At 45.3% G+C, this 23,764-nt stretch overlaps 1 protein-coding gene across 1 annotated transcript in view; it reads left to right on the top strand.

Moving 5' to 3' along the window:
* Nucleotides 1-23,764, top strand: part of MTHFD1L (methylenetetrahydrofolate dehydrogenase (NADP+ dependent) 1 like) — a 197,224-nt gene that overhangs the window by 144,305 nt on the left and 29,155 nt on the right. Inside the window, exons 25-26 of the mRNA XM_003797876.3 lie at nucleotides 831-938; nucleotides 3,590-3,742. Of these exons, the coding sequence (XP_003797924.1) occupies nucleotides 831-938; nucleotides 3,590-3,742 (261 nt within the window). The remainder of the gene's footprint in view (nucleotides 1-830; nucleotides 939-3,589; nucleotides 3,743-23,764) is intronic.

Genomic DNA, 23,764 nt, shown 5'->3' with positions numbered 1-23,764 from the left:
CCACTTAATTAGCACTTGATTCAACAGTTGCCCACCAAGCAGTAAATCCACTAGCTGCGTCATGACTATGTCTTTTCTACCCAAGGTTAAATTATTAATATCAGATGCTCTGCTTCGATTAAGAATCACTTTATCTCTGGAATATTCCTTTCCTAATGAACCATTCCGTTTCTTAAGATCACTCCGTATTATGCCAGCAATCTGCACCCAGGATTTCCATGCAGCATATGGAAATCATCTCCCTGCCCACATTTATTTGCCCATTTCTAATCTTCTCACATTTTTCCTGCACCACATGGATAGCTCATAATTTGTTAAAGTGACAGTAAGTTCAGCTTCTAATTTTCCAACACAGTGTTGGATCACATCAGCATTTATATTAAAATCTCAACTCATTCCTGCTTTCAGAAAAATACATTTTTCTTTAGTTTTGCAACCTTCTTTGGCAATAATATGAACCACTATTCAGACCCACATAAATCCAAGCAATAACAATTTAATTAGGACACTCATCTTCTGATATGTGATCATTAAAAAGCATAGTATAAATTACATTCTTTAAAGTACAGCATAAAAATGGTTATAACTAGATAAACAGCCTCTAAATTTGCTGAACATCTAAGGCTCTTCTTTGCTAGTTGACATCCTATCTGAAAACTTCACTTCTTTAAGAACGATAGAGAAAAGAGGGTTTGCTACAAACTGCCGAGGTTGCTGAGGGTGGTTCTCATAGGGAATTGTAAGCGATTACAGGAGCTCTCACTAGGCTTCCCCTCCATTCCTCAGCCACATCAAAGTCAACAGTTTTGTTGTCTTTTGTGTTTCTCCAGCTTCCAATTGTGGAAAAGATAAGAACCATTGCCCAGGCCGTCTATGGAGCCAAAGATATTGAACTCTCTCCCGTGGCACAATCCAAAATAGATCGTTACACTCAACAGGTAAAAGGGGGGGGGTGGAATCCACCATTGGCTGTCTAAATATTTACCTTGTCTTGAGGATTTGTGGTATCTGCCTTATCAGCTGAACTTCGCTTTATGTCCCTTATAGTTAATAAAGATTGAAGAGGGTGCTGTCTGTATTAGAACACTGTGGTGAAGGTGTATATCCTCTGATAGATGCGGCATTGACCTCTGATGTGTCTAATGTATGTGGTGGTGTCCATGTTTGTATGTGATGGATGATCTCTATTCCTGCCGTCCTTTGGGGTGCCTGTGTGATTTCAGATTAGATGATCTGTCATGCTTGGCACCTGGTCAGGCACTCAGGAGCACAGCATGTAAAGATGGTGTTTCGTTGGCTTCTTGCTGACATTGTCCCCTGAAGTTGAAGGCTCCATCATCATCTACTTCTGGGCAAGCAGCTGTGGGGATGGCCACAGCTGTGACTCCAGCAGCAAGAGTCACCTAGTCCTGTGACGGTCATAATCACTCCATTGCAGGGCATTCAGCCACCCTGACCAAAAAACCATCTGCTGAGTGCTGCATCCAGTCTCACATAATACGATAGGAGTCAGAGCTCTTCAAAAGCTTGCTGGCAGGCTGGATGGGTAGCCCATGCCTGTAATCCCAGCACTTCAGGAGACCAAGGCAGGAGAATCATTTGAGGACAGGAGTTCAAGACCACCTTGGGCAGCAAAGCGAGACCTCTTCTCTATAAAAAGAATTTTTGTTTTTTAGTTAGCCAGGTGTGGCGGCACAGACCTATAATCCCAAATACTTGGGGGATCGCTTGAGCCCAAGAGTTTGAAGGTACAGAGAGCTATCATGCTGCCACTGCACTCCAGCCGGAGTGACAGAGGGAGACCCTGTCTCAAAAAAAAAAAAAAAGAAAAATAGAAAGAAAGAAAGGAAAACAGAAGGAAGAGATCTTGCTGACGAGAGAACTTCATTATGGGTAGCACTGATCTGGTTTTTCTTAATTCTTCAAATCCTTAATCCTGTTTGTAAATCCTGTTTAATATATTGTTAAATGCTACCATTGCTAACCAGGCGTAGCCTCCCAGGTTTACTAAGCAGCTCAGATTTTCTTAGAATGTCCCTCGTATGCTCTTATCTGCCACAAAAGGGATTCGCAGACATTGCTCTATACACTGGCCTCGTGGAAATATTTTTCATTTGTTTGCTATCAGCTGAGTAAGATTAGGCCATGAGCTTGGTTTGTTGGGTTATTTTTCCTATGAGTTTTTAACAAGGTTGTTTAGGACTGTTATTAATTCTAATATTAAATCTTTTCTTTTTTTTTAGTTTTAAAATGTGCTTTCTATTATAATGTAATGGGTTGATGGGGTGTGGCATATTGGCTACTATTTTTTTTAATATCCCCACAGGCAAAAAATTTTTAATTGGCAAACTTTTACCAATCCATAGAAATTATTTTAATATTTGACTGATTACTGAAACCTAAATTCTGGCACCATTTCTGTAGGGCAGTTGTGATTGTCCCTTAGCAGTTTTCTTTTTGGTCTTTTTTTGGTCTTTTTTTTTTTTTTTTTGAGACAGAGTCTCACTATGTGGCCTTCGGTAGAATGCCGTGGCATCACAGCTCACAGCAACCTCAAACTCTTGGGCTTAAGCGGTTCTCTTGTCTCAGCCTCCCAAGTGGCTGGGACTGCAGGCACCCACCACAATGCCTGGCTATTTTTTTGTTGTAGTTGTCATTGTTTAGTAGGCCTGGGCCAGGTTCAAACCCTCCAGCCCTGGTATATGAGGCAGCACCTTAACCACTGAGCTACAGGCACTGAGCCCTAGAGTAAAAATTTCTAAAATAGAATGGCTCTAACGTCCCCCCTCCCCAATTTGATAAAACTCTAAAATTTTCCAAATAGTTCACTGTTGAATCATTAGAAATTCCATGTGGTTACCTCTGAAGATTGCATCCCCTTTATCTCTTTCAAGGGAATATTCCTTAAAAGTTAAGTGTCATGTATGCGGTTGCAATTAATTAACCAAGTCTCTAAGGGGACTCTATGTGCCCTTTAATCAGAACCAGGCGTCAAAGACAGTGTCCTTTTTGTGAGACAGCACATGTGACTTCCTGCCCTTTCACCTTTGGAACTCTGGGTCAGACATAGACTTTGGTCCTTAAAAATAAGAGGCTTAAGCAGTGACCTCATCTCGGTTCCTATAATGTAATCGCAGATCAAATAGGCATGATTCATACACCAGCACAAAAGGGGCCTTTGCTTCCTGACGGATTCCAAGAATGAGGGAACAACATGACCAGAAGCCTCCTTCCTCAGCCTTTCTTCAGACTACCTTGCTGGGTCCTGGGTATTAATAGCCTTGGAAAGTGGTTTCTACAGCTGATTTGCAGGGAAATAGCCACGCTTTCCCACGTGTCCTCATCATGCTGCCTTATCTTAAAGAGAACTGCCAAAATAAACAATGGTCATCCTCTACCGGCACAGTCGTGATCACGTGGAGATGAGTTTTCACCGTCAACTTCTTGTTTCATGAACAAGTAGTAACAAGCAGCTACCTTGTGTGCCTGGGTCTGAGCCGACACTGCTGCGGCTGAGACTATGCAGGGCCAGTTAAACCAGCACAGGCGGCTAGCATCTGTGACAGTGAACACTTCTCCTCTCTTACAGGGCTTTGGAAATTTGCCTATCTGCATGGCAAAGACCCACCTTTCTCTGTCTCACCTACCTGACAAAAAAGGTGTGCCGAAGGATTTCATCTTACCTATCAGCGATGTCCGGGCCAGCATCGGCGCTGGGTTCATTTACCCGCTGGTTGGAACGGTGCGTGAGTAACAGTCTCTAAACACCCCTGTTCTGTATTGTCGCAGGGCCTGAAATCATCGTGCTCTGCCAACTCTTTCCCAGTCATGCATTAGGGGGTAACTAGGAGTATAGGATTAGCTGTTTTCCTTAATGCTTTTCCACCAAAAAAACCTCTGCAGTGTGGTTTGGATTTTCTTTTTTTAGATCATGTGCTCAGGACCCATGTTGTCAGGACTGATTTCCCTCCTAACACGAAGAAGAGAATAGCCGGGGAAAATTCAGTCTGCTGTTTGGGTGATAAAATGGCTTAGGACAGTGTGTCTCGACCTTCCTCCTGTTGTGTCAACCAGAGCAGCGATGTTGTCCCTCGGTGGGGGGAAGGCGGGCGACTGCTCTTGCCAGGCGGGACCAGCCCAGCCACCCCAGAGATGGCAGTCAGCACCTCCCTGGCCGCCCTCCTCCCCAGCACATCAGGTGGAAGGCTCTGGTGTAGAAAATCTGTTAGTTCTCATTTTCAACATCATTGTGATGAGACTGCATTGCTGTTAGGTGGTCATCATGCTATTTCAGGTTATCTATGGGAAAAAGGAGATGAGCAGAGACATAAAAACCTATCAAAGCACTTAAAATCCATGGTGATGGGCTTCATACATAAACTCCCTCATTACAGCCACACGATGACAGCCTTCCTTCGTACAGACCCGTGGCCTAAATATGGCTTCTTGACATGGAAGTGCTCCTGGATTAGGTTTAGAACAAAATAAATTCTAACTCCTCCTCTTTCTCCTCAATATGATCATTACAAACTGATCTGAGCCCACACATTAGAACAACTTTTTGTAATAAACCATGTGGTTCTTATGATGCCAACAAGCAGTGGATGGACCAAGAGTGCAGAATTCTGGACATGATATTTACACACGTCTTCTAATATTGTACAAAATGTTTTCAATAAGCATTTTTTGCATTCTTCATGTGAGGCACAGGGGATTATGAGAGAAGCGTCTGGAGAGGGCCGTGTGGGCATTCAGATTCCCTCAGAGCCCAGGGGAAGCAATCGCTAATTCTATCGGGAAAGAGGCAGGAGGAAGAGGAGGCTCAGGAAGGTTTCACAAAGGGCTCAACCTCTGAACTGGAGAAAGAGTGAGTTTTCCCTCAAAGGCACAGAAGTACATGAGGCCCCTGTGTGGGGTGGTCCATTGTGGCCCGAGTTAAACAGGGAGGCTGGAAAATGGGACTGGGAGAACAAAAGTGCGCCAAATTGTTGAGGAACTCAAATGCCATCTTAGGGAACTTGGACTTCATCCCATACACGCTGGAGAGCCTCTCTAGGTTTGAGGGGTTTTATTTATTTCTTGGGTTATTTGTTTTTCTTTCTTTTTTTTTTTTTTTTTAACAAGGAGGAGAAGAATGTGGTCTGATGTGTATTTTAGCAAAATAGTTCTGGCAGCAATGTGGAGAATGTTTAGAGGAAAGAGAACCAGACCAGGAGGGTTACATCAGCTGCAGCCAGAGACAATCCAGTGTGTAGATATGGACAGTGGAGGTGAATTTGAGACATTTTAAAAGTAGCTACCAGCTGGGCATGGTGACTCATGCCTGTAATGCCAGCACTTTGGGAGGCTGAATTGAGAGGCTTGCTTGAGGCCTGGAGTTCGAGACCAGCCTTAGCAATATAGGGAAACGCCATATGTACAAAAAAGTAGAAAATTAGCCAAGCGTGGTATTATAAGAGAAAGGCTCAAATAAAATGAGTTCTGAATGACACTTCGGGCATACATTGCTAGAAGTTGGGGATTGGAGGAGGGGTTGACTACAGAGGGGTTCCAGAGAGCATTTTGGGCTGATGGAAAGACCGTATATTTTGATTGTGGTGGTAGGGCCATGACTGTATGTTTTGCCAGACTCATAGGCCTGTATACCTTAAAAGGTGAATTTTATATAATTTATAAAATAATATATAATTTATATTATGCCTCAGTCAACAAAAATGGGTATAAGAATGGCCTCTGTGGTGACCAGTCCACTCCTGGGCTTCAGTTGGCAAAGGCCTTAGCTTGAGGGTAAGAGGCCAGCCAGGCAGTGTAGGAGCTCCAGTGGGGAGCCCAAACAGAGTATGAGACAGTGGATGTAACATTCACAGTGTGTGGCTCGGCGCCTATAGCTCAACCGGCTAAGGCGCCAGCCACGTACACCTAAGGTGGCGGGTTCGAATCCCCAGCCCGGACCCGCCAAACAACAATGACGGCTGCAACCAAAAAAAAAAAAAATAGCCGGGCGTTGTGGCGGGCGCCTGTGGTCCCAGCTACTTGGGAGGCGGAGGCAGGAGACTCGCTTGAGCCCAGGAGTTGGAGGTTGCTGTGAGCTGTAATGCCATGGCACTCTGCCCAGGGGGACAGCTTGAGGCTCTGTCTCAAAAAAAAAAAAAAAACATCCACAGTGTGTCTTGTCTTGCCCCAGGCAGATTTGAAATCCCAGGTAATTCCCCCAACACATTCATTCATTCAGCAAGTTTGCACACAGCACTCTGCTCTGGGGTAGGGGAGCCCCAATGTGAAGCTTTCTCACCTTACAGCTAGTAGAGGTAGATAGCCATAAATTAACAAGGAAAATGGTATAAAAATTGTACAATTAAGGAATTCTTCCTTAATTCATTTCTGAACATTCAATAACCATTGCATAAAAGCCACAGTATAATTTAAAATCTTACATATAATATGAGTATCTAACATGAACCTCCGTCCACCCTAGTTAAGGACACCACATCCAACGCCAGGTAAAGACCACACAGTTCTGGAAAATCAGAATTCTGTCAGCCTTGGCTCACGTCCAAACAGTAGACCAGCCGGCTGTTCCCAGCGTCACTCTGAATTGTGACTAGTTAGGAAATGAATGTGTGGAATGGCCTCAGAGCACCGCAGCTCCCAGGTTCCTGAGGCGAGCCCTCTGTCATGCGCCACTATCTCACCCCCTCAGCTTCGGGGTCACCCTGAGCGTCAACACCCCGTGGTCAGATCCTCCTGACACCACTGGGTGTGAGGCTGGAGGAAGGAAGTGGTGCCTGACTAAAGAAGTTCCTGAAGGGCAGGAAACCTGTGCCTGGGGGGGCGGCCTGGAGAACTGCTTTCTATGACAGGCAGGAAGCCGCTGGGGGGGGGGGGGAACAGGATCTCCTAATAAGGGCTGCCATTTACTTTTACTTGAGCCCTGAAATGCTTCACATATTCATCACTGGTGTGGGAGTCAGTATGGTGACTTCCTGCTGAGATGACCAAGGGAGAGGGAATGGGGACAGTGGGGAGTGGGGAGCGCTGGCTCCTGTAGGTGGGAAAATTCTAGTAAAATGAATCACTGTGGTGCATAGTCACTCAACACAGGCTGATTAGAGTGTGGCTGAAGTTCACGTTCTTCTACCAGTTCCAGAAAGTCAGTGCAGACTGACCTCAGGATGAGAAGTGTTCGTTCATTCATGCAGCAAGTTGTTATTGAACACCTACAGCATGCAGGGCCCTAGACACCTGGGCCTTACTGTAGACGCTAAGTAAGCCCACACAGGACAAGGCGGTGGGCTCATGACAAAGAAAGAAATGCCCTCTTTCCTCTGGCTACCTCAGAGGTCTAAAGCCGGAGAATCCCAACCCTAGAGACTCCCTCCTCAAACCCTAAACATCTCCAGTGTCGCAAACTTTGGGGGGCCACGTGGAAAGGTGCTGGCCAGTTCAGCTTTTTCCCCCTGCAGTTTTAGCTTTCCAAATATTTACTTTTACTTGTAGGCCACAGTTTTTTCTCCTGTTGCATTATTTCATCTGGTTCTATTTAGTTATTGCTTCAGTTAGCATTGGGCAACACAAATAATAATAATAATAATAAATGCCATTAACTGGTAGCAGCGCCAGTGAATCTCCCTTCCTCGTGCTGTTTTTATAGAAGCAACCCGTACAAGGACTCCCAGACTGGGCGTGTGTGACCTTTGCCACCATTCTTAGAGCCATTGGTGATGGTTTCCACATCCTTTAAGGGAGCTAAGTTTTCCTTCCTAAAATAATTCTTTATTCCCAGTACGCTTCATACGTATTCTTACTTCTGTTTGATGATAGACTTACATATTTTTTCCATGTTAATTTGCCCCTGGGCCCTTCCTGCATGCTTTTTGGGGGGTGGGGAGAGGAGGTGTGACACCTTTCTTTCCCACAGTGCTTTCTAAAACAACCCTGCATTTTCAAGGCAGTTGCCATGGAGAAGCGTCAGACCCACCGGGAAGCCCTAGCAGATGCCCATTTCCTCACACATCTCACTGAGACAGTCAGAGACTCTTGAAGATCTTAGAAGATGAGTTCTTTTTTCATAGACAAACCTGGGACATAGAGTTACGCCATCAAAGCCATTTCTGACCAACTCTGGGCTGCATTCTCAGCGTTCCACAGCCTGGCAGTTCACCCAGAAGGTTTCAAGCTGTCCTGTGGCATTTATGTGGTGGTCAGTCCCATTTGGGATATTTCTGGGGTCAGGGAAGCTCACAGGACTGTAGAGAAATAGGCCATTTGTGCTCTGTCTCCCAGCAGAGGAGGGAGATGCATGGTGGCTGGGGCCACCATAAGATCCAGCCTGCCAGACCCCCTGGCCTGGCCCTGTGCTGTGCTCATCACTGCCTGGTGTCCTTCCCTCTGTCTGCTTATCACTCCTTCACTTTGGTCCCTGCACCCTTTCTGGCACAGAAGATGAAAGTGGCACAGTGTGTGTGCACGCATTTTTTATTTTCCTTTTGCTGGGATTGACCTGGGCTTGACCCATCACAAGATGTTAGTCTGTCCAGAGACCAGTGATTGATTGAGATAGCGGCAGTCAAACTAGAAGTGTGTATCGCTGGCCCGGCCACCTCTCCACCCAGGTGCGTCACTGATGTCACAGCTCTGCTGGACTCTGGAAAGCAGGAAACTACTGCGGCCTGTTTACAGCTAACACTGAATGGAGAGTGGTGCGGACCAGGGCCCCGGCCCCGCAGATTCGCTGCCATGCTGTCGGCTCTCACGGTTCAGTTCCGCTCACTTTGTTTTCTGTTCTGCTCCTTCTAGTAAAAGTATGTACCAAACGTTTCACCTCCTGCCGGCTCTGACTCAGGTCAGTGGTGAAGTTCTTTGCCAGCTCATCGGAGAGATGCTTCCTCCTCTTTTTAGCAGCCCTGTTAGGGATTCCTGGTCTCACTTGGCTCAGCCAGGCATGAAGGTGAATTCATTCAGACCCCCGAGGTTTAAATCAAATGCGTGACTCTTCATATTTACCTGAGATTCATGGCCAGTTACATAGTGAAAAAATTAAACATTCATCCCCCAAGCCGCACTGTGAGACACATAAGCATTAATGTTGTAAAGAGCTGTCCGTGGCGGCGCCCTTAGCTCATTGGGTAGGGCGCCAGCCACATACACCCAGGCTGGTAGGTTTGAACCCGGCCTGGGCCAGCTAAACAATAAAGACGACCACAACAACAAAAAGAGCTCTCTGTGATGTGAGAGTATGAGGAAGGCTTTTCACCCAGGTATCTGCACCAGGCACACGGCTATCTTCCCTCCCCTCACTCTCCACTGCCCTTCCTCCCCACTTCCAACCCCCCCCATATGAACAAAGAAACTTTTAACCTGTTCTGCAAAAGTCTCTACAGATAACCTTTCTATCTGCCATGTTCTCAGCCCCCGATTTGGCTCCACACCTGCAGTCTCTGACTATTATGAAATAAGCCAGATTAAGCTCATCCTATCTCCCCCCCCCCACACCGCCCCGCAACCTCCCATCCCAGCCTGGCCTCCTTTTGTGTCCCTACGTCTTTTCCCTCCAGTCCCGGAATCTGGTTTCCCTCGCCCGTCACCCCCTTCCCTGCCCCAGCTTAGGTCCTCTTCCTTATCTCTCCATCCGAATTTCCTGCTTTCTTCCAAACATGCCTTCCCTGGCCCAGGCACAGGGAATTTCCTCTGTTGTGACGTCCCTGCAGCAGGTTGCCTGGCTGCTTGTGGCCCGCCGTCCAGCAGGAGAGGAGTGTCCTTTTCAACATGCCGTGTTCAGGGAGAGGAAGGGAACCAGCATGGTTCTCAATTTCCAGAAACTATTTTATCATATGGATCAAGGAGGAAAAGCTCTGTGACTCAGACAAACGATGTTTTCCTCGCTGGCACATGACGTCATTTAGATCTAATCCATTTCTTTTTTTTTTTCTTTTCTTTCTTTTAAGGTAAAGTCTCACTCTATTGCCCAGCTTACAGGGCCATGGTGTCATAGCTCACGGCAAACTCAAACTCCTGGGCTCAAGTGATTTTCCTGCCTCAGCCTCCCAAGTCATTGGGACTATAAGTGTACCTGCAGGACACCCAGCTAATTTTTCTATTTTTAGTAGAGGTAATGTCTCGCTCTTGCTCAGGCTGGTCTCGAACTCCTGAGCTCAAGCAATCCTGCCACATCACCCTCCCAGAGTGTTAGAATTATAGGTGTGAGCCCCTGCTCCAAACCCAATCCATTTCTTTCTTGCTTGCTTGCCTCAAACTGTCACCCTGGGTAGAATGCTGTGGCATCACAGCTCACAGCAACCTCCAACTCCTGGGCTCAAGCGATTCTCCTGCCTTCGCCTCCCTGGTAGCTGGGATTACAGGCACCTGCCACAACACCCAGCTGTTCTTTGGTTGTAGTTGTCATTGTTGGTTTGGCAGGCCTGGGCTGGATTTGAACCTGCCGCCTCAGGTGTATGTGGCTGGCGTCTTAGCCGCTTGAGCCACAGGCACCAAGCCCCAATCCATTTCTTTACAGGATCTTTTTCCCCCTAGTTGGATGCAAATTTATTTTTAGTACAAATATAAAACTAATTTTAATGAAATCAGTCTCAGCCAGGGAAATATGCTGAGCAATAATATTTAATGGTAGAAATAGGCCAGGTATTTCTACTATTGAATTGAATTTGCAATGGACTGCTGTTAATCTCCTTGTGTTGGTGTTATAGGAAAGGGGTGTTTGTTTCTCTTCAGGGTAGAGGAACAGAGAAAAGAAAAAAAAGGTGCTTATGATACCTCTTGTTCAGCCCTACAATCAGCATATTGATCTGTTCTTTTTGGAGTGACTGATGGAATATTGACTCGCTTTTCTTCCATTTCCATCGACAGCCAGCTTGTCTTTTTCCTGTCCTTGGTTCAGAGTCAGAGCATAAAACTGACAACAGAGATATATACCAGAACTTCCGAAAGGCACCCATATCGGCTACTCCTGGAGTTCCCCTGTGTTCTGTGCCTCCTCATTACATTAGACTTCTGCATCCCAGGCTTTGCTCAGAGGCATATATGATCAGAGGCAGCTAAACAATTTATGCAAGGGAAATAAAATCAATGCAAACCAAAATACTAGTTTTGCAAATTAGATAGCCAGGCCACCCTCAGAGTCAGAGGGTTTAGTGGGAAGGATGAATAAAAAGAGAAGCTGAATTTTTAAACACGAGAACTATAATTTGTGGAGAAATATCACTGCTAATATCTGGAATTCGTGGCAGTCTGCAGGCTTCACTATGTCTGTGTTCTTTAAATTACACACCCGTGAAGATCAGATTGTGGTTAAGTTCTCACTTGATGTCACTGGTAGGTCCTTGGAGATGTCGCTGGTAGGTTCGTAGAGACTGCCACTTGAAGCAAAAGGTTTTTTTTCTATATGACAACACCAGGTTTGCCATAGGTGAATTGATGTAAATAAGAGTTAATTTTCTGGGGCACACAGCACCTCCTTTGGCTTAAAGTTGCAGTTTCCAGATCTATCTACCATGTTAAGAGAGGACTTAATGTAAATGAAAATATTTTCGAGAAATTGTTTTTGAGAGAATTGGTTATCACATCCTTTTTTCTGGGTATCATTGAAGATGTAATTAGATCTGGCTGTACTTACTGGTCTAATAAAATCAGGGAACAGGTGTAAAGTTAGGTTTAGGGAAATAATTTATGTTGGACTAAATCAGAGTTTTTCAACCTTTTTTATTTCAGGGCATACTTCAATCTATAGTTAAACATCTGTGGCACACTTAAATTATGTTGATCAAAAACAAAAGGGTAAAAAAAAAGAATATACTAACTATGCTTTGAACTTCTTTTGAAAGTATTTTAATTAACGATCTTTAAAAATTTCTAAGGCACACCTCAGATCCTCTCACAGCACATCAGTGCACTGCAGCAAACTAGTTGAAAATTACTGGACAGGCTGGGGGCAGTGGATCAGCCCTGTAATCCTAGCACTCTGGGAAGCCCAGGCAGGTAGATTGCTAGAGCTCAGGACTTCAAGACCAGCCTTAGCAAGAGATTCCATCTCTACTAAAAATAGAAAAAATTAGCCAGGCATGTTGGGGCACATCTGTAGTCCCAGCTACATGGGATGGTGAGGCAGGAGGATCACTTGAGCCCAGGAGTTTGAGGTTGCTGTGAGCTATGATGATGCCATGGCTCACTAGCCTGAGCAACAACAGAGTGAGACTGTGTCTAAAAAACAAAAACAGGATATTAGAGAGGATGTAGACGAACACCCAGATGCAGGTACGGAGGGCAAGGTCCAAAGGGGCTTCAGGGTAGGAGCTTCTGTGCCGCCTTCCAAGCACATGCAAGTTCTTCAAATCTTGTTCAGGAGTCTTTGTAGAGCTTAATCTCCAGGCTCTAAACCCCACCTTTCCTGGAGGTTGCTGGGTGGGGCTAATAGACCCCTTGGTTTTTCCATCTAGAGAATGTCTAGGGGCCCTACCCTAAGTCATCTCATTAGCATAATCTCAGATATTATCAAAGGAGCTCATAATGAAAGAAAAGACACTCCTATCACTTGGGAAATTCTGGGGTTTTAGGGGCCCTTTGAAGAGCAAGATCAAATATCTTTACCATTATACTGTAATAGTACCGTACTATTGTACTACACCCTCCGACCTGGACTACCGGGCAGTCCTGCCATCTGTGTCCACGTTTTGCACCTGAGAACCGCAGTTATCACTTCAGCCTCTGTCGCCTCCATCGTCACCTCTCCTTGCCACAAGTCACTCTTCCAGATGATTCCATAGATTAGCTCATTACTCCTGTGCCAGCCCAAGGGCACAGTCAGTGATAAGTGGCAAGGGAGAGTTCTCCTGAGGGCGCACCAGAATGTGTGGATAAATGAGTCATAAACACCTGAAAAATTAAAGCAAATACAGTTAGAGTCATTTGTTTGCCAAAAGAAAGATGTAAATGACTGATCCAATAGGAGATGCTCAGAGATGGCCCAGAGCTCAGTGAGTGCGGTAGGTGGGCTGTGCCATGTGGCTGGAAAGGCAGGGTGGGAAGTGGGGCCTGGGATGACATCCTGGGGCATTGGAGGTTCGGTGGGCAGATGACCACCCTGGCAGTGCCCTGCTGAGGGAAGGAGGGACAGAGGTGGAGACCTCAGACATGTGTCAAAGCCCAGGGAGTGGTGATGAGCCTCCATGGGGGAGCTGATGTCCTCTCTGGTAAGTGGAGAGGATGGTGGGCATTTGACCAGGAGACTCGGTGGACAGGAAGTCACAGGAACTGACAAGCAGTAGAATGTGGAAGGAACCCGAGTCCTGGGACCTAGAAGGATGGACCCCGATGAGCTAAGACAGCAAACTGGCCTAGCAGGGAAGGGGTTGAGCAGCGTGTGCCCTGTGGAAGGAGGTGCCTGTTTGAGTCGTGGCAGGTTGTTCATCAGACAGTTAGAAATCAGCTCTGGAGTTCAGGGCAGAGGCCAGGGCTAAAAAGGAGGGAGTTATCTACACTGGGGGTGACACACAGCCTCTAATTTCCTTCCAGTTGAAAATATTCTTGCATATTTCCTATGTTGTGTGCACTGAGGTCATGGAAACTGAAGAGACCCAGCCCCTGTCCTGGGGACCCAGTGCTGGGGAAGGCAGGCAGGCTGCTGCGTGCAAGCAAAGACCCACCGCTGTCTGGGCACAAAGAGACAGAGGAAGGGTGATCAGTTCTCCTAGGCCCTGAAGTGTCCCTTTTAAACACTGTTTATGAGGGAGGGCAGGGTGGTGTGCTCCAGATAGCCGTGGGGTGAGCCACAGAGGCCCTTAACCCAGGGAAGGGTGGGACTATCACACAGCTCCAGGGGCACCATTCCTGACAGTCTGCGTGAATAGTGGAACCTGGACGTGTCCGAGGCCACCTCCTGCGTGCTCACTGTACTCTGGGCCATTCCTCACTGCCTTTAATGCAGAAAAGTGGAACCGTCACCCATTTGTCCTCACTCGGTACCAATGATTCATTTCTGCACTGTGAGATGGCCTGTCTGGAGATGTTGAAATAACGTTTCTACATTCGACTAGTCAGTAGGCCTCGATAATTTGGTTTCTGAATGGATTGTTATTTGCTTTAACTCAAAAGCTTTCAATGTTATTTCAAACTGGGCTGCACAGTGGAATCATTCTACATGTAGAGGAGGTGACCTCTTCTCCATTTGGTTGGCCGTGCATTATGTGACTCTTACAGTCGGTTCCAATCCATGAGAATCCTCCACTTTCAACTTATATGTTGCTGTATCACAATTATTTATAGGGCCATTGAGACTAGTAGCCTGGGTTTCTGTCATCTTTGCTATCTCTCTTTTGATAGCATGGTTGACACTACTTCCAAGCGTTAACTTGTCATCAAAGCTATAAAATTACAACAATAGGGGAAAAGTTCCCTTTTGTCCCTTAATATCCAAGAGAAGTGTAAACCCCAACTGCAGCACTCATAATAAGAGAGTTTTTGGTTTGGGCCTGAAAATACGTATATCACTACTTGCAAGGATTCATCTGCAAAATGCTCATTCTCCAAGTTTAGTAGGGTCGGCCCAGCTCCCAGGCCCAGGTGCTGTTGGGGTTCCCTCCCAACGTAACTTAGCAAATTACTCATTTGTAGTATTTTATGCCACTTAAAAATCATTTAGTTAAAAATGCTGTTCATGTGGATAAAAATCATTTCATGGCAGCTGTAAGTTCTTCATTATTTATAATAACCATAACTGACTTTTTTCTTAAAGCTGTTTTCATAACTAGAGGTTATTTTAATTTCGCTAAGTTTGTCGTAAAGAGTGGAATGTGTTCCTATTTTGAGGTGGGAACATTTTGGCAGGGAGAAGGAAGAGACACCAAACCACCTAACAACAGGATTCCAACAGGAGATTTGTTCAGTTTCTCTGGAGCATTTTTAGTTTTCATTTTGAGCATAAAGTGGAAGCTTATGTCTTTTGAATAGGATGTATTTGAGACGGGGGGGGGGATGATTACTATAACCACATCACTAGAAAAAGAATAGATGATTTCATAAGAATGATAAAATAAATTTTAAAAATGTAAAAAAAAAATGATAAAGTTTTCTGTTTAGAACTTCAGGTAGCAGCTAACACAGTAGCTCACGCCTATAATCCTAGCTCTCTGGGAGGCCAAGGCAGGTAGATTGCTTGAGCTCAGGAGTTCGAGTAAGAGTGAGACCTCTGTGTCTACTAAAATAGGAGAAAAAACCCCCAAAAACTAGCCAGGCATGTTGGCAGGCACCTGTAGTCTCAGCTACTTGGGAGGCTGAGGCAGGAGGATCTCTTAACTCAAGAGTTTGAGGTTGCTATGAGCTATGATGCCACAGCACTCTACTCCTCTACTCAGGGCAACAGAGTGAGACTCTGTCTCAAAAAAAAAAAAAAAAGAGCCTCAGGAAGAATTCTTTTTTAATTTGGACAGTAAATAGTTAATAGTATGAGAGAACCATGATGGGGGATCTTTCCAGGACTAAAAAAACATGTGCCCATAAATCCTTCTCCAGCACTTCTTTGTGATTACAAATTCAAGCTGAGGACAGTGATGGAGTGTTCTAGTTCATCCGAAGTGCACCCGTCTACTTTGCAGAGGGCTGACTTTGCCGGCCTCCCTCCGGAGGGTTATCAACATCCAGTCTCTGCTTTCTGTATCGTCCCTGTGACAACGAAATCTCTGCCTGCAGTGGTTCAGTAAATCTTCAAAGATCTTGAATTGTAATTTTCTTTTGTTTCTTTACCTTCTCTGTTGTGCGTATGAGCAGACATCTCTCTAGCCCCAAATAATCAGTTCTTTTCCCCTAACTGTAATAGGTTATCCAAAAAGACTCATTGAAAGGAGTGTCAAAGATACTAATGTTTGGATCGTTTAGTGTCCTAATGATTGTCTCTAAATATATACAGTGATTATATGTTTAACATGTTTAATGACTGGGAGAAATAACTGGTGTATTTAGCGCAGAAAAATGAGCAAACTGTCAACAAGGTAGAAATGCATAGGAAAAAAAGCAGGAATAAAGGAGTGTTTAAATTCCTTTTCCATATGAACTAGGCACATCCTGGGGCCGAATGTCTTTCCTTTGCTCTGATTGCCAACAAGCTCTACAACTAATGAACAGCTCAGCCCTAACACCTGTAGGGCGGCTGGGCCCCATGCCTACTTTCTTACTGAATCTTGACTCTTACTTGGTATATATTTTCCGTGACTGATTTCTGTCAATCTAATTTTTAAATTTTATTCTAAGGTAAGCCTCAAATTCTTTGCTGAGAAACTCCCTCTTCTGGAATGGACGTACAGAAGATGGGGAGGCAGGAGATAAGAATGTGCTATCTCAGATGGCCCAGGGCCTGAGAGACCTAGGCCTCTTCCTGCCACAAACACACACACACACAGATGGTATTTCTACCTGTTCCTGGACAATTAACACACTGCAGTCTTATGTATGCAGAACCCTTATTTTATTATAGAGACAGGATCTCAGCCCAGGCTGGTCTCAAACTCCTGCCCTAAGCCATGCTCCCCCTCAGCCTCCCTGCATGCCTGGCCGCACCTTATTTTCCTTGCTATTCAGGGCAACCTAGGCATGTTTAGTGAGGGGTGGGATTTTACCTCTCCTCTGGCTTCATTTCAGTACCTAGTAAGAGCTGAAGCTGATTTACCACACTGCTATTTTCATGAAATATAAATAGCTTCTCGACAGAGAGCTGAGAAAGGTGAGTCTTTGGAGAGCCTCCCTGGGCACCGCAGGGCAGGGCAGGGCAGGGCGGTGCTGGGGCTCAGAGCAGAAGCCCCAGTGTGGGAGCTCTGATGCCCAGTCTGTCACGTTCCTTTTTGGCCTTTGTCCTGGCAGAGACTGCCTTTCTGATCATGTAGAAAGCTTGTTGGTATTCTGTGCAGGAATGTGGGGGGAGGGTGTTGCTTGTTTTTAAGACTGACCTGGCTGATAGCCAAAATCATTAATTCCATATACACTTGCAAATTTTCAGTAGGATTGATGGTAATGAGCCTGCGGAAGCCCATTTAACCCCTGAGCTACAGCTGCATTGTGAAGATTGTGATTTGTGGGAGTCAGTGTAATTTGCCTTGGAGAGAAAGAGCCAGGGCTCAGGCGTGGCCACATCCTCTCTTTTTCCAGGCCTCCTGCCCCCCCCCTCATCTGACGGGCCATGTGGGGTGTGGGCACATCAGTCAGGGACCCCTACAGGTGTAGACCATGGATTGTGTCTTTTTTACTGTTTTAACTTGCGCAGCTGGCCAATATGCATTTCACACTGCTTCTACAGGGACTTTCTTTTTTCTTTTTTTTTTTCTCTTTCTGTTCCCATAGATAGAGTGCTGTGGCGTCATCATAGCTCACAGCAACCTCAAACTCCTGGGCTTGAGCAATCCTCTCGTGTCAGCCTCCGGAGCAGATGGGACTACAGGTGCTTGCCGTGATGCCTGGCTAGTTGGAACTTTCCTTTTTGATCAAAGTGAGGCAGCATCTCAGGGAAGAGCAGGGTGGTTCAGTGGTGAGCACACTGATAGGGTCAGGACTTCAAGGCTCAAATTCCTGCCGGTGTCAGAGAGCACCCCCCTCTACCGCTATGCTGGGATAATGTGCCCTAGGCCCTTTTAGCTCCAAATTTCTGGAATTCTTAACTGGATGTGATTGGAATTTTTTAAAATCAGAAAGTCAAATTGGAAAATATTCTTTTTTTTTTTTTTTGAGACAGAGTCTCACTATGTTGCCCTGAGTAGAGTGCTGTGGCATCACAGCTCACAGCAACCTCAAACTCTTGGGCTCAAGCAATTCTCTTGCCTCAGCCTCCCAAGTAGCTGGGACTACAGGCACCTGCCACAACGCCCAGTTAGATACCTGAAAGGTTCTTTGCCCAAAGTCCATTACAGAGTAAGTTATTGGAAACATATTGTTAGCCATTATCATATATTTTGAGTAGAGTGCTATGGCATCATAGTTCACAGCACTTATACTCCTGGGCTCAAGCCATCCTCTTGCCTCAGCCTCCCATGTAGCTGGGACTATAGGCGCACGCCAACAATGCCCGGCTATTTTTTGGTTGTAGTTGTCATTGTTGTTTGGCAGGCCCTGGCTTGGACCAAACCTGTCAGCTCTGGTGTATATGGCTGGCTCCCTAGCTGCTGAGCTATAGGCGGTGAGCCAGAAAATGTTCTTTTTTGATGAGGAGTAACAACTCTAGTTGATGAAAATTCTCTAAAAGTCATCAGGTAGTTCCCTATACATGGAAGCTCTGCTCTTACCATCTTGTTAAGTAAGTTTATTCTAAAAACTCGTGGAGGTATGAAGCTTGCTTGTCAAGCTTCAAGGAGACTGTCCCAGGGCAGTGTCTGCATTGCATATGAGGCCAGTCTCACCCTGCAGTCTGCACAGTGGGTGCACAGCTCAGTGCTGGGATGGAGAGGGAGGCCTCTGTCTCGGACGACACCATCTGTTTTATTTATGAGTAAGTGGACACCTACAGATGGTGGCTTTGCTTAGCTCCAGACTTAGATCCTTTGTGTGATGCAGGGAGGGGACAACAGAGACTTGAGGAAGGACATTAAGATTTAAGGGAAGGGCAAAGCTGGCCGAGGACAGCAAGGGAACATCTCTAAGATGAACAGCACAGAGCTTGTTGGGGGCACTGCGGGAAAATCTGCTGGAAACTACCCAATGTTTCCATAGTAAAGACCTCAAGGTGTTGCTCTGGGGTGGGATGTGGACACCAGGGGTGTGCAGCCACCTGGATTTTAAAGGAGGAAGCCTTGGAGAATGAGATTTCCCTATTACCAAGAGAGTCCAGGTGATAGAATTTCCTCACCAAGGGTGACTTGCCCTCTCTCTGTTCACATAACGGCTTCCAGCAAGCAATGAAGATTCATTAGGCTGTTCTAGCTTAATGGCTGCATCACTGTGCAACCACACGGTAGCCTGATTTCTGATTCACTCGTTCACTGTGTATTGAGGAGTGCTGTGGACTAGATCGTAACAAATACAACAGCAGCACCGGCCTGGACCTCGCATTCAAGGGGTTGACAGGTTAGAGAGAGACACAGGTTAAAAATACAATGGATACCAAAAAAAAAAAAAAAAATGTATATACAGTTTAAGTGATCTTATTGGAAGTAAAATTGATCATTCCCCAAAAGTGTATGAATTGCATTTTATATGGATGTGGGTAGCATATCTGGGTACACTTGACAAATAACGGTGTCTTTCGTCAACTCCAAAAAGTAGTATGTAGATAACATCTCCTAAAGTGTGTACACATTTGTTGGGCACCCTCTGTATCGGGACCAGAAAGAGCCGATGCTGGGGACAGAGGGTGCCCTGTGTTCTAGGGGCCCAGGGGACAAGTGGCATTGAGGACTGACAGGGTGTGGAAGTCAAGCTGGGGTGGGGTTAGCTGAGCTAGATGGGGAAGGATGAGACCCGGTTAACCAGGTGCTGGGGGATAGAAAGGCAACCGTCGCAGCGCTGAGGCACAAGAGAGCCTGGCTGCATCCTTTTCTGTGGTGATCGTGTGGAGAGGCTACAGGGGATTTGGAGTGACCTGTGACACTGGGCAGTGAAGGCACCACCCAGGTCATACGAGGCCTTGAAGGTCAAGCTTAGGAGCCAAGACTCTAAGCAGAGCAATGTCATAATCATTTTCACAGTTTGGAGAGATGCCTCAGGCAGCAATCTGGAGGATGGCGTGGAAGAGGATACATAAGAGGCATAAGGACCAAATTAGGCTGGTACGTAGTTCAGAAGGAAAGAAGAGCACAAGGCCTGCCCTGTGATACAGGAAGGGGGCTGGGCCAGACGTCCTGGAGGGAGGATGAATAGGAGAGAAAAATACAGAAATGCTTCTCAGATTTCTGACCTGAGTGCCATTTCTGACTTGTCCTTCTAGTTTGAGGGGGGTTCTATAGATAAGCAATAAAGAAAATACAACCAGTTATAGGAGGAAGATAACGGGGGGAGACGGTCCTTGAGACCATGATTATCGCAGGAAAAGGAAATGGCACATGGGGCAAAGTCCAGAGGAGACCAACGTGAGCTTCCAGAGTCCTCTCCCCGAAGAATCACACAAGATGCACACACTTCCACCAGCATCGAATTGTGGTTACACCCAAAACATTGTCCACGGGGAAGCTCAGGGCAGACTCAATCCCTGGGGTTCTTCCTGGGGGTGGTCACATAGGCACCCTCTGCCTGCCACATCCCAGGCTTGGGACTCCCAGAAGGAAAGCAAATGTTCCACAGAAACCATTATGTTTGTACAAATGGGTTAGGCCCAGTCAGTGGATAGCAGCAGCCCTCCCACAATCCATGTTCCCAGACACCAGCTTTACAAGCAGGTCTTTCTAAGGATAGAATATTGAGGCCTGCTACGTTCTCTCTTTTCTACATAGTATGAGTTCGGTTATGAACATGTAGGATCTGAAGCATTTGCTGTAAGTTCAAGTGAAGATACCTGATGGATGATTGGGTACTGGGTCTAAGTTCCATGATGAGATGGGGCTATCAAGTAAACATTCCTGTGTATTTAGCACTCAATGGTCATTAAAACCAAGGGGATACAGAGAGAAAGTCCAACCTTTTATTTCCCCAAACCACCATGCTAAAGATGATCTAGTTGAAATCCTCACATTCTATCAAGGAGAACGCTGAGGCCCCAAAGATAAGGCACATTTTTCTGTTTTAATATTATTGCTGTTTCCATCATACCAGACTGCCACAAAAAATGACAAAGTCACGCATTTCCACAATGAATAAAATGGCTTTTAGATTATAAAGTAGGCCCTTGGAGGTTTAGTTAATACAACTCGTTTCCCAAAAAGCCTGATCTTGGAACCCTCAAAAGTGAACTAAGCCAGGTGCAGTGGTTCACTCCTGGATTCCCAGCTACTCAGGAGGCTGATATGGGATGATCCCATGAGGCCAGAACTTTGAAACCAGCCTGGAAGGAATTTCTAAGCAGCTGCTAAATCTTCTTTGATCAACCCTGATTATCAAAGGACAACAAAATATTAAGTCCTTTCTCTCCTCTTTGCGCCTGGGTCTGCTTAACAATTTTTTTTTTTTTTTTTTTTTTGCAGACACTCAGCTACTAGGAATGAAAACATAGATGTGTCATAGTCGATACCCTCAACTTACTTATATTCTAGGGCCAGAGCATAACTTGTGAGTTAGGAGTATGTTGGGGGCAGGAGCGGGCAGAGTGACCCCTTAGATATGGGAAATGAAAATAAGTCAAACTCAAAACAAGATCATTATTTGCTTGAGGCTCTAGTAAAGGATAAAGCAAAACCTGAAAACTGTAAAATGAGGTTGCTGCACATTTTATTTTTTTCAAGACAGAGTCTCACTCTTGCTATGGGTAGAGTGCCGTGGCATCATAGCTCACGATAACCTCAAACTCTTGGGTTTGCGCAATCCTCTTGCCTCAACCTCCCAAGTAGGTACCAACCTGCCTCAAAGCCCACCTAGTTTTTCTATTTTTAGTAGAGATAGGGTCTCGATCTTGCTCAGGCTGGTCTTGAACTCTGGAGCTTAAGCAATGTACCTGCCGCAGCCTCCCAGAGTGCTAGGATTACAGGTGTGAGACACCACGCTGGGCCCCAAGGTTGCTACAAGTTAAAGGTTGGCCTTTAACTTGGGTGGAAAAGTACTAACTGGCTTGCCCTGTACATATTGGGCCGTTCTCTAAGAGAACCATTGCAGTCAACACATGAGATTTGACTTTGAGCTTTGGAGCTAACCTAGGTGCCTAAAGAAGTGACTTTCTCTGATGCCATCATGGAAGGCTTTTTAGGGCTAGGTTGGGCCTTGACTCATATCCGCTGTGGCTTTTTGTGTGTGGTCAAGCATCTCTCTCATAATAATGAGCAATTTTGCATTATTCTAAGATGTCTCAGGGGATAGCATCAAATATGTGTCAAATCAAGTTAATGGTAGAATATAAAGTTTGAAACAAGTTGCAGGTCATCTATATAGTCTCAAAATACATATTAAACAAGAAACAAAATTTTCCCCTCTTGAATCCCGACTTCTGTCTCAGCTTCATCTACTGCCTCATTTGTCATCTTAAACAGCCTTTGTTCTTTCAGCTTTCAAACATGATTAATTGACACTGTGCAGCATAGCGCAGGGGAAAGGCTGAATATTTTGTAAGATGAGTAATCGAGTTAAACGCCCATCTTTCTTGTCTTTTCAACTTTACCAACAAATATGTCTTATGCAGATGTAAGGGCAGTTTGCTTCTTTCTCAGCTCAAAAAATTTCATGCTTTTAGCATAGCATGTTTCCATTAAGCTAGCCAAAAATAATATTGACAAATTCGTGAAGCCTTCCATCTGATCCTGTTGCAAACTTATGCAAATATGTTTAGACAGTTAAGTGACTGTAATAACTGACTATCCAAATGTTAAGAATAGGGTAGGCAGGAGTAACACCAGCTGCCCTATTACATTATCTGTCCTGAAGTTGGAAGGTAATGAATTGTTTAAAAATATACCTTTCAAACCAAAGATCTGAATTGTGTCTCTGTTATCCTGCCCCCCGCCCCCAACAAGACTTGAATAAAGCACAGTATAATATTATCGTGGCTGCAGGAAGTTAGGAGCATTTCTGGGAGTGCTCATTTTCAGCACATCCTACTTAGAATTTTTAAAGACATTAAGTATGTCTTTGTCATGAATCTTTCCACTGGGACCAGGCCACTCCTGGATGAACTCACAGATTGAGAGTTTCTCAAAATACAAAATCAAATTGTTTGTCTTCAAACTATGCTATTTTAAAGGCCTACAAAAAAAAAAAAAAAATCAAAGGATGAAAAAGAGGGGAATACTTGGCAAAAAATGTCACTTTGAAGAGTTATCTCTTTAAAAATCTCTGATTTCACTTATAGAGCTTGCTTCCAGTGAAATTTACTTTGTATCTCTTAAATCTAAAAATTTTTCTCTTTATTACGTTTTTTTAAACTTCTGATAATATCCTTGAAGTATTAAGTTATTTTTAACTTGCTAGAAATAAGGTCTTTTTTCAATGTAGTGAAGATTGGTTTAATAATTCTCTGTTGTTCCCCCCAAGACCCCTGAAATATTAGACCCAGTCATCACTTGTTAACTTTTCAAAGTAGCAAATGTTCGCTTATCATGAAAAATGGGTTCATTTTTTAAATCACCTCCTGCACATCTCTCTACAGTTTTGTGCCTGTGCTGTCATTTAATTCAGGCATATTTGAAAATGCCACTCCAGCCTGACAGCTGGAGCCTGTTAGCAGAGGAAGTTCTCAGGCAAACAGATGAGCAGGGCTGCACTGTCCTTCCTGCCGGCCTGGCCCCCAACCCCAGGCCGCCTCTCAGTGCTCTCCTGGCCTCTTCCCTGGGAGGGGTGCTTGGGGTGGGAACCTGGGACACAGCCAATCCTAGCCAGGGCAGCCCCATGCTGACTCTTGTCAGAACTCTCTGTGGTTGCAAGTAAGAGAAACTCAAACCAAACTTCTATAAAAAAAGGGGCTGAATTGACACAGATAACGAAAAAGTTGCAGGCTTGGTCTGGCTTCAGCCACAGCTGGCTTCTGGCTTTCACTCTCCATTCTGCAGCCCTGCCTTCCTCAGAGTGAAGTAGCCATTCAGAGTGGATGACTTCAAACCCAAAACGCACTGTTCCCCACCCCACCCGCATCTGCATGTCAATTTGCAGGAAGTGCTAGGATATTTGCCTCCTATGCCTATCACTGGGGGCAGGGGGGGGTGGGGGG

This window comes from Otolemur garnettii, unplaced genomic scaffold (assembly GCF_000181295.1).
Source record: "Otolemur garnettii isolate 467f Iridium unplaced genomic scaffold, OtoGar3 scaffold00126, whole genome shotgun sequence".
NCBI lineage: Eukaryota > Metazoa > Chordata > Mammalia > Primates > Galagidae > Otolemur > Otolemur garnettii.
This window is presented reverse-complemented; position numbering and strand designations above follow the sequence as displayed.